The sequence below is a fragment of the Ciona intestinalis genome, chromosome 2 (assembly GCF_000224145.3).
Source record: "Ciona intestinalis chromosome 2, KH, whole genome shotgun sequence".
In the NCBI taxonomy this organism is placed as follows: Eukaryota; Metazoa; Chordata; class Ascidiacea; order Phlebobranchia; family Cionidae; genus Ciona; species Ciona intestinalis.
In genome coordinates, this window is record NC_020167.2 from 6,410,567 (window position 1) to 6,422,542 (window position 11,976).

General features: G+C 34.7%; 1 protein-coding gene and 1 long non-coding RNA gene across 2 annotated transcripts; one reads left to right on the top strand and one right to left on the bottom strand.

Annotated features, from left to right (window-relative positions):
- Positions 1-1,601: 1,601 nt before the first annotated feature.
- On the top strand, positions 1,602-2,542 carry LOC104265418. The gene is made up of 2 exons (XR_717145.3): positions 1,602-1,828; positions 2,054-2,542. It is a non-coding gene; the product is annotated as an uncharacterized LOC104265418 (long non-coding RNA).
- LOC100178924 (integrator complex subunit 5-like) lies at positions 2,316-11,355 on the bottom strand. Its single transcript, XM_002120397.5, has 19 exons — positions 11,212-11,355; positions 10,771-10,972; positions 10,157-10,282; positions 9,459-9,594; positions 8,892-9,055; positions 8,343-8,479; positions 7,821-7,941; positions 7,397-7,469; positions 7,131-7,281; positions 6,720-6,856; positions 6,282-6,430; positions 5,889-6,030; positions 5,314-5,519; positions 4,859-4,977; positions 4,297-4,521; positions 3,780-4,030; positions 3,345-3,567; positions 2,955-3,059; positions 2,316-2,500 (listed from the first exon to the last, which is right to left on the bottom strand). Exons 1-19 carry the CDS (start codon positions 11,263-11,265, stop codon positions 2,339-2,341), a joined length of 2,883 nt encoding a protein of 960 aa, XP_002120433.3. The 5' UTR covers positions 11,266-11,355; the 3' UTR covers positions 2,316-2,338.
- Between the last annotated feature and the right edge of the window lie 621 nt (positions 11,356-11,976).

Here is an 11,976-nt window from a genome sequence, read left to right on the forward strand (position 1 = left end):
ATCATTAAACTTCTCTCTTCATTATGAGGCAACATGAGTGTGAAACCACTCACAATAGATCTAACACTCTCATCTGGCAACGTTATATCCATTGAACCCCTCCATACAACATTTCTATTGGATTTTACTACAAAATCCTGTTCTTGGTCTACCTGTATTACATTTCCGGCAATAAAACGAGAAGCAGCCTCCATATTTTTTAAAGACTGATCAGAGTTGTAAATAAAATTAATATTACCAAGATGCCATTCTCTTAGTTTTTTAAGCACGCCAAGAAGTGGAGCTAATTTTTTCATTTCTTCGAAAATTTCGCAGTCTGGTATCCAGTAAACATCAAGAACATAGGAGCCAGGAATGGGTAAACTTTCAGCCAAAGAAAATAAATTTTCCATTGCACCAGAAAGTGTGGTTTTTATTTTATAGTCTTCAACATTTGCCCCAATGTATTTGACCCAGTTTTCACGTTTCTCACGTTTCTCACCATTTTCACAATCAGAAATCTCAATCCATTTGATATAATACCTCTGTGTTCTTTGTACAAGACTGGAGTATATACCACTGTGTGTTGTGTAGATATCCCTTAATGTGTGGCAGTCTCCAAGTTCGAAGTTAATAGATGTAGCTTGCTTCGATATTATCAAAATATATTGGTCCATTCTTAAACAGAACAAGTCTACTACCTGTCTCTGCAAAGCAGATGTTATATAAAATATTTCATATAAATTACATAAATTTAAATATTGATTACATAAATTTTATATTTTGTACAGGGCAAAAGTCAGACAAGATTTGTCACATGGTTATATAAAATGTAAACAGGCTTATATTATATATATATTTTTTGTTTATTCACAAATTTAATTTGTAAGTTAAAATTATAATAAAACAGCAATTCAAAAAAACCTAGTTAAATAAAAGTGAACGGATATATTACCTGATTAAACATAATACTTACAAAAATATTGCAAATCATGGCAGTCTTTACACACAAAGTATAGGTTGACGTTGTATTAATTGAATTTTCCACAACTAGAAATTAACTATATAGGATGTGAAAAATGTAACTAGGATGTTAAAAAACACCCCTGGCAAAAAATCTGGTTTTGATCAAACTTTGTCATGTATATATCAGCCTAACCCAACGTCTTTTCTAAATTTGGCCTATCCTAATCCCTAAACTAAGCGTGCATTGCTGCAAGTGAAGCGTGCAAGTAAACAAATTAACTGCTTGGTTGCATCTTGCGCTCTTTTCACTTCAGGGGTAACGCGTAAGTAGTAAACAGAAAACAAAAAATTTTACAACCTGTTCGCGATATAACAGCTGGCGATTGAAAACATTTATTTTAGAAATTGCCGCCAATTGGTCGAAGTCCCTTAATCACGTGACATTCCACATGACCATGATACAGCTGATGTGTAAACATTTATATTGTAAAGAAATAAAAATCTTTCACAAAAAAGCGTATGATGTAAGTCATAGCAAAATATCTGATATATTCATTGTATTGTATCAAAGATAACAATTCATTTGGACTTATTTTTTACTTATTTTGAGATTTTTTGCCCATCAGTTCTCTCTCAAATTAAGTTAGAAAAACATACCTTTTTTCTTTTTGTCTGTATTGCGGTTTGTATGTTTTGGCTACGGTCACATTTAACCGCACAACAATAAACAAGCGCAACAGTATATGTACTATAGTAAAGTGTTCTTTCATAGCCCTTATATTATTCTGTAATAAAAAAAACTAAAGGATGATTGAAAAAGACTGCATATGTTCCGAAGAAGAGTCTTTAATTATGTGCCGTTTGTGCGGCAATCTGATGCGAGGTTTGTATATATTTGCAGCCATTTTATTATACCAGAATTCGACAGTGCGTGTTTACAAAGTTTTTTTTTGTGTTTTTTTTTTGTTAACATAAATACCTCCAATTGCTTATAGTATAAACAAGCATGATCAGAAGATGCATATAAACATTAAAATTTAAAGTGACACCTTAATGTTTTCTAAATTTATATACCTTCACCTAGTTTAATATTATATTTTGTTTTCAGGCAGGATGATGCATATAAACTGCCCTTCACACCCAAAGGTGTATAATTTGATGGGGTACAAACATTGCTCTCGTTGCAGTTGTACAAGATTGCGAAAAGTTAATTCAAAGGCATAAAGGAGCCAGGATTCTCAAACTAGTTCCATTGCAATTGCAAGCAAAAGTTTCATTTCACTGCGTAGTTTCTTTCGCTTAAATTAGGATTTCATTCTTTTCACTTTACGTTTTGTGTAACATTTTTTGTTAATATACCACAACAAAACTGTACATATCTTTGCCTTTATTTTCACTTCAAAACTGTAAATTTTGCTGCGCACGGACCAAGTTTTGTTATATTTGCATGTATCACTGTGTGCAGTGTTGCCAGATACGGTTGCATGTTCAGCTTTTCTTTATTAAAGTCCCTTCCATTGGATAAATGTTCGGCATCACTGGGTGGGGGATGTTCCTTAATTTAATAAAATAAGTAATGAATACTAAAATTTCTGTATATGATCAGGTTCTATTCCTTAAGATTAAATGTTACAGCATTAATTTGGTCTGTTATTTTGTCATTCACATACATCTACCGTAAGTCTGGAACTCTGTTCATTTGTTATGTATTATAAATTTCTACATTCCCAATTCTCCAAATGGTTTGTTTTAATTTAAATGATTTGGATAGGAAGGACAGTTTTAGACAACCCATTGACCATTAGGTTAAAGCAATTGCCGTTTAGTGTGTTGCCAAGGACACATACACCCACAATGGTAGCAGTGACCGGCCTTGAACCCATAACCTCTGGGTTAGAGGCAGTTGTGCTATGATGTCATATATTGTATAAAAGCACAGTTTTGAAACACCAAATCATACAATCAACATTAAAACACATAGAATTATACAACCAATGAAGTAACCTCACCTTTATAAAGTTCCAAAGAATCACCAAAAGAATATAAACCTCATATGGAGAAATAAGACAGAAGATCTCTGCACAGTAGCTTAGTGGGGGAGGAATTATTTGTCCCTAAATCAATTTTCATTAAAAGATGTTCAAACAATTGAACCTAACTTTTTTTATACTTCCTATTTTATACTAGTTATTCTGTGTCATGATAGCTTATAAACATTTCGCATTTTTGGAATATAAAGGCAGCTATGCTACGCAATATAAACTTAAAAAAACGTTTTGATTAATGTTTGGTCTAGTTTCGGTTAGCCAGCATAAGATTACAAAACTGTTTCAGTTTGTCTAAAATGGTCATAAGCCATCATACAGTTTCAGTTCTAATTTCTGCTAATTTCAAATCACCTTTCCAAGAATCTCCACAATTCTGACAGCAGATAAATAATGCAGAGAATCCGTTGGACAGACTTCACTCTCACGACTTGATTCAAAATGGCTGATAAGCACCGACATACAGGATCTTATCAACGGTGTTATGTTCCATAAGGCACGATGGTTATGGGCAATAAGTTGCAGGAGACTCCAAGCAAAAGGATGTTCATCCATAAAATGAAACACCTTCAGATCCCTAATTAAAAGGCCCCATGTCAGTTCAAGGCTCACAATTCCAATCGTACAGCAATACACACAAGACAGTAGGTACACACAGCTGTCTATAAATCATACAATGGGCTTTGACCAAGATTGCTGCTCCCATAAACCTTTTATTGTTTATTACTAGTTGGCCATTTTTCTTTTTATAGCACAGGCCATGCCCTTGAATCAGCCATATGTCCTCACCTTTCTATAGTAAACTTGCGCATGTGACACACGGGCCACTCCATGTCCCCATCTAGTGTTACAGCTGTGGCTAGATAAGAAGACGAAGCAGCAAAAGATGAAATAAGTCGCTCTGATAAAATTATCAGTTTATCTGCATCAAACACATGCTGGACATCGGGGATTGAGCATAAGTTGTCGCCCCCACTTGTTTTGCAACAACATCGATATATGAGGAGGCTCAAACACTCGTTGCTGCTGGTTTGAAAGGTCTGGAAATAATTTTTGGTTTAAATATAAAGGTATTTGACAAAGTAATATGGTCACGCTTACATTCCAGGGTGTAAGATTCGGCACTGCTACCATTGTGGGGATAAAAGGGCACAAATTATTCATGCATTGTCTGGGAAACAAGTTATAAAGATTGTGGTTGCCTTGTCATACAATGATAAACAAGCTACATCAATTTATTCATTCTGCCACACATTCTATTTAAGCGTAATAACTATGCATTTCTAAACTCCACTTAAAGACAAACCTTTGAAACCGGACATTTCTTCTTTCGTTTCGGTCCACTCCCGATTAAACCGGTTTCGACCCCTATAGGAACGAAGCCCACCATCTGCCTCCGTGTCCGGATGTTGGAAGATATCTTCCTGTGGAGGGTGATGAGGGAGATTTGGTGCTCGATACAAGGATCACTGGAATCCACATCCTCATCTAGCTCCTGCTCAACTCTTCTTCCAAAGAGGATGCTGTTGTTCTGTGAAGGAAGAAAAAGATATTTTTAATAAATAGAATTCTGACAGTTGTTAAATAGTATAATAATGAGTGTAACTTTATGCTGCGTGTAGCATGTGGTGGCACCCTTTTATGTTATGAAATGATATGTTTTAAGGCACAGTTTTACAACTAAAACAGCTTTTCTAGGTTGTTTAGTATATTACTAACTAAGCAGAGCAAAAAAAGTGCATTCACTACTTTATTTAATAGGGAAGTTTCACAACTATGAGCGTAACTGCATTTTAGTAATCCGACCTAGATTTTAGCAATTTACTAAAGAATTAAAACATGGACAATCTATGCTTGCTATACCATACCTGCCTCACTGCAGCTTCGAGTAGAAATTGTGAAACAACTGAGAAAGTTTGTGGAGTTTGTGCGAGTTGTGTGAGCGTTTGTTGGCAGTGAAGCATAGATGAGTCGTTGTTGACATGACCTAGGTAAGATACATAACACATCATTTTGCTATCTGTCATATATGGTAAACAGAAGAATTGTTTACATGCCCTGGGTAAACAGGATCAGATCATTGATGGCATTCTACACACAACCTGCATCACTGTGGAAAAGTGGTAGCGTGTCTGCTCTAATTCGGAGGTTAGAACGTGTATGTCCCAAGGCTAGACACTTAACAGCAATTTCTCCAACCGAATTGAGCCATACATTAAAAAACTTCAAAAATAATTAACCAGAAAGTTACATAGGTGGTAAGTAGACATGGAACACCCATGTTACATATGACTGTCAATGCCCACTACGTGAGGGCATTTACCTGCATGCAACAGCCTGTAGAAGTAAAATACCAAACATCTTGTCATCGGTAGCAATCGTGTGGGAAGCTGTATCTCGTTTTGTGATTGTGATGTCATAAGTAGGTATAGAATCTGGACAGCCAATGAGGCGAGGGGGATGGGCGAGGATAGATGACTGGTGATCGTCATTAGGTTATCAATAAAACCAACTAGTTGTTTTCGTAATCTGTGCCAAGAAAAGAAATCAAGTACAATGTACATCTTTATTTAATAGCCATCTTAGTCTTGTGTTTAATCTTGTGTGGTGATAAAATGAGAGCCATTAAAACACGGATGTTCTGTTTCATACACCTCATGCCAGCTTACGGGTTAACACATATGTAACTTTGTGAGTGATTGTTTTTCTGTATGGCTGACAATTTTGAGAACCCATTAGTAACCACTGAATTGGATTAGTTGCCAGTAAGTGTGTTGCCCAAGGACATAAACAACTACAATATTGGTACCAGCGTCGAGTCTTGAACCTGTACCCTCTGATCCAGAGGCTGACACTTTAACCACCATGGCGATAATATTATCTGACCAAGTTTCTTACTTTTGTTTAAAATTGGAAGCAGCAGAAGTCAAGAAGTCACTCGAAGCCATATATAGAACACTTGAAAGTAAGTTTGTTGATTGTTTGTTTGATAATTGTGGAACTGAGCTGAATGATTGTTTTAATACGCCACCTAATAATCCTGTATCATATTACAGTGATGTAATAAAGCAATATGTGATCAACGTAAAATACCCATAAAAAAACTCAAAATGTAGAGAATTGCAAGACAATGTACTAAAACAAAATTTTACATTTTTTGTAACGAAACAATATTTTTGGATACTGCCTGAAAATAGCATTTAATCATTAATGTCTACAAAAAAAAAGTGATGCCATATATAAACTATATTTTAATAAAATTATTAAGAACATAATGAAGTAGAAGCGTACCTGGCAACACTGGATACATCTCATTATAGAGTTTAATAAAGCATTCAATGTCTGATGACTTGGTCGACTGAATGAGAATTTCTTTCATTACAATATCTGAATGTTGGTGAAGACATAACGCAACTATGAGTGTGTGAATCCAATTCTTTCTGAGATCGCATGAATGAATGTAACTGATTTATCTTAGCTGAGAGACAATAACAGTGTTTATAAGTTACACTTAGTGCCAACTCGTTCCAGCTTATGAGTTGAGTTACCACTGTTTTATACACCCCAATCATTATTAAATGATTGTAACTTGTTTTATCGTTGCATAGTGGGGCATCGACAATTGTTACAACACAGGTGTTCTGTTTCATACACCTTGTGCCCGCCTATGATTTACGACATATGTAAGTTAGAACTAAAAGTCGAAACAATATTTAAAGGTCTTGTCACCTTTCATTAGAGGAAGAAGTCAACAGATCTTTACATAAGTCTTTATAATGAACCTCCAACTCTTTGAAAACGTTGTCCTCGTTTGGGGAAACTCCCTTGCTTAGCGCTAAGTGTTGAAGATCACTCGATAATGAAGGCTGTGTGATGTCATAGTTGATTAATAATTGAAGTTTTTCTAGAATTTATTCATTGTATATTAAAAACCACTTTTATAGTTCGACAGTGAGCACAAGGTATATATGTATTAAGTACAGTATGTGTGTTTGGTGTAGAAGAGGATACCAATGACAATGTTATAACTCAACATTGAACATGAGGTGTAAAAAAACATAATTTGTGTGTGGTTTATTAAAAGACACCAATGTAATAACCTCGCAATGAATACTTCAACAATCAAGCAAAACCAGTTACCATTATTTTCCTGAAGAACTTTTGAACTTTTGTATTCAATCCAACCAAAGCAGGATTACTTCTTGGGCTTGCAGCATCCAATATTAACCTTATAAGTTGGTAAGACCCAACACCAGATTGACAAACCAGATGGACGACTAAACTGCATAACCTGGGGTGGAAAACATGAGAGGTTTTAATACTAATAGTAGATCCTATGTTACACATGGGTAAGTTAAGTGTTTTAAGGGAGATAGATGCGTTTTTATTATGATATCACTACATACGTTTCAATTTCAGCAGCTCCAGATCCCAAACTCTCATATTGTTGATGTAAGTTATTGAGTGAGGCACCATCAACTGTGTGACAATAAGACACTTTGAGAATATATACATATATATGTGTATATGTTTGTTAATTTTAGTAAAAATACATATTAACACCTAAAAGCAATTCCTTGCTTATACCTAGTTTACATACAAACAACTGATGGACATTTCTTTGGTAAACTACATAAAAAACACACAGAAAAAACTAAAGACATGTACACAACAAGCACATCTTACATCCCATGTACACTCATACAGTATCAACTGAACATACAGCACTATTTTGATACACACATTTAATTTCAACTCAAACAAAGAGTTTCTTTTCCTCTTTTTACGTAAAAAAAAGTAAAAAAAGGAAAGAAAAAATCATTTTCTTACTTTCAGGAAGGAATATAACTGTAGTTGATCTGAGTAGAATATTTGACATTGAAAACAACTGCATGAGGTATAATGCAACTCTCATCTTCGTATTATTTCCAGCTTTAACCTTTCCAGATTGCTATGAGAAGTATATTGCGTTACATATTGTACAAAATATGGCAGTGAGCAGGAGGTGTAAAACAGCACCTGTGTTATAAGTACCAAAGCTGCCCCGCCAGCAAAGATTAAAATATTAAGGTATATATATTACAGGAATCAAGGAATGTGTGTATTCTAGCGTATAGTATGTTTAAGTTAATATTATAAATTTAAACAGCCTGTATTTATGGTTAAATGATGTTAGTTACACTAAATTAACTAACACATTTATATCTTTTCAATAGTTTTCCAGTTGTTGGGTTAAGTGGTCAAATCTAGCATATATTTCAGGTTCTCGACAAGAACCTCACCCACAGAATAGAAAAATCAAGTTATTATTTTAAATTTGAATATTTTTTCCTGTTTTATTTTTCCACAAACCTTGTACATGAGCAGCATGATTGAACAAACTTTATCCTTATTCCTTCGAACCAAATGTTCCAACACTCGCACAACAGACGACAAAACACTTTGTTCATTTTCATTCATTGAAACAGAAGCAGAAGGTTCGATGTTTCCTAAAGTAAAATTTTTGAGTACCATGAATAAAAAGAAATGAAAGAATATATAGTAGAGTAGGGGAAAATGGGACACCCCTTCATTTCATTTTCTTGTCCCATTTGGTAGTAAAAATAAACAAAGAACATTTAAAAATTATAAAACCGTATCCTTAGGACTTCAATAGACCATTAATTTGTTTAAAACACGATCAGGATATTTGGATATTAAGTGTTAAAGGTGTCACATCTCACCCCACAGCACTATATCTATTTTATTTATCCTTTTATGGTGAGACATTGATAACACAGGTGTTCTGTTTCATACACCTCATGCTCGCTTACCTTTACCTGTTACCATGTATCTAACTTTAACACCAACTAACATGCATACTTTTGACGTCCACCAAAAAAATTTACAAATAAAAATTACCAAATCTGAGAGCGCAGAATTTATCGAAACCAGAATAAAGGATTCTTTGAGCAACAATATGAGGGAATGCAGCTCCAACATCGGCTACTACCCAGTCAAAGTAAGGGGAATGCTGGCATGATGAGGTGAGAAGAGTGTCCACACATCCTGGGTTGTCTACTATTCTGTGGGTACAGGGGGAATAAACAAATAAATGTAAGTTGCTGAATCCTTGCGTTGGCCAGAAACGACAGTCATTATAACAAGGGTGTTTTTTTTCATACACCTTGTGTCAGCTTTTGAGTTACCATGTATGTTACTTTGTAGGAGATTATTTTTTTAGGAATTTTATCCAAAAAATGTGTAAATTGTGTTGCTACGGCACTTTATCAAAATGGCAAGCGGGCCTGTCTATAGCCCTGAGTTTACAGGTTCGCAGAACTAATATGGCCAGGTAATTCACGTTTTACTTTTAAAACTAAAAGGCCTATTGTAAAAAACACTATTGTTATCCATGTATTCATACATATTATTCTCGCCAATTCCCATAACATAAACTTATTTTGACACAAAAACCTCCCAACTTACAATATTTTGATACAAGCTCTGTAAGTATCCAGCAACATTCGCATTGGAATCAAATTTAACCAGAATTGAAGTAATGAATCGAGATCTGTTGGCGATGGAACTACTTGGCGTTGTTTGCAACAACTGCTAATCTCACCTGGTGATAAAATAATATGAAATACCAGGGTTGGGTTTTAATATACAAACTATAGATTAATTGAAATAACAAAGAAATTTATTTTATTGCATTATATAAGTGTCTAAGTTGAATTACTGAAATGCTGTTGTATTATGTTGTATTAATCTAAAAATATGTCTAGGCTTTTTATTGTGGCTTAGATTCAACCTGGTTAGGTGCTATCATACTTTAGCACCGCATTTTGTAAACTTATCTTTAAATTTGACAGTTTTTTTTAGAAATCACAACAGATATTTTTTGGACAATTTAAATGCAAATTCGGACTCATAGAATCCTAGTTAGTATTGTCTGCATAATGGAGAAATATAATAGTAGGGTGGGGAAAGATGAGACAACTTAGCACATAGTGTTTTAAACAATTAACAACGGTATATGGGAGTAATGAGGATGTGTTTTATAAATCTTTATAATGTTCTTAGTTTACTACAAAATGGCAAAAGAAAATAGTATGAAAAGGTATCCTATCTTCCCCACCCTAGTATATGTAAATATTAACCATGCAATAAACAGAACCACATACCAAGTGAATCCACTGACCATTTGCAGAGAATGGGAGCCCATGCTTTACCATTCTCTTGTAGTAAACTCATTAAAGTTTTAATTACCAACTCCAGACTACCAGCAATCTCTGGGCTGATACCTTGTGCTGTGTAAACATTATTTGTTATGTTAATAAGTATTTCTGTTGTTATACTTGACACAATAAGATGATAAAAATGTATGTGTGTAACTTATGGTAAATTAGGTAAAACACAAGGTGTAGTCATACAGATCTTAACCATTGTCAATTTATAAAAAGTTTTTTTTATACACCATTCTTGTTATGTTTCTTCACTTCTGTTGTAATACTTGACACAATAACATTATTACAGTAAACATAGGTGACTTCTACACAGCATACATTATGATACATATATGATGTAGTCATTAACCACAAGTTATTGCATAACATAAGTGTCCATGTCTTCACCCTTCTTATACACCAGACACACATAGTTTCATACACCTCATGCTCACTGTCGATAAAATAGGATTCTCCGTATATACCACACACATATGTTCACTGCCCCCTTATAACAGAAGACTTCATAAATACCACCAACATTGTTCTATCACAACCACCATAACAACCACCTGATGCTTGGTATTCCATGTGGTCAAGATGAAGTCTCACTGCTTCTTCAAAGAGTGCAGAGAATCTATGAAGGACTGCGTGTCTGGACGCTGGCACACGACGTAGCAACATCACCGAACTTTGGACTCTTTCTTCTGTGAAGCTTCCAGATGTATAGCAAGATGCAACGAACCAGTGAACCATTTGTAAAGCACCATGTTGCTGTAGGGATAAATGACAGGTTTAATATATAATATTGGAAAGTCTGGTGTTTATGCAGCGGATATTTTTTTGATGCAACTTTCGCGTCTGTGGTCACTTTCTAATTTTTGCACCAAACTATTAAAGTTTACAATTAAACACAAACGACCTGGACAAGGTTTTCTCTCGAAATACCAAAATTGCGGGAGATAAAAGCGCCATTAATTACTTGGAAGATTATGGCACATTTATAATCTTACCTTGCTACTTTGTTGAGGCTTTGCATTCGCAGGCATACCCGTAGAAACTGGCATACTTTAGACTGCAATTGTTTAATAAACCAAGTTAACCAACACTGTGTTTGATGTTCTCGTCTTGCTTAAATAATATTCATAATTTTACCTTGGTACTTTTCCACAGCCGAGAACACGGTAGACTTTTAAATCGGGGAGTTATTAATTAAAAATAAAAAAGATTGCAATCTGTTTGCTTCTAACACAGTCTTTAAAAACTATGAGAATGCATAATATAAAGGATTGCCATAAAAACATTATGTTTTATTCATCTCCTTTTAAAACATTTTTTTTATTCCATTAAAACAATGAGAATACATAAACTACGGTCATGGCGACGTATTAGCACCAGAGTCCGTATATAAACATGTTTATATACGGACTCTGATTAGCACGAACCTATTTGGGGCATCTCCTCTAACCAAGAGGTTACGCATTGAAGGCCGCAGCTACCGCTGTGGGCATACGTGTCCTTGGGCAAGATATTTTACGGCAATTGTTCAAACTTAGAGGTAATTATTTTTTGTCTAAATTGGTAACTCGTAAGCGGGCATGAGGTGTATGAAACAGAACATTCGTGGTATACCGAGTTTCGCTTTCCGACCACAGCACGATGATAAACAAAGCTTTTCATTCATTGCAAGCTACATTCATGATCGCCAATAATTTAGATTTTCTCACGAAACTAAAACTCATTTTATAAGACAAAATCAAACCGTACGAAATATTTTA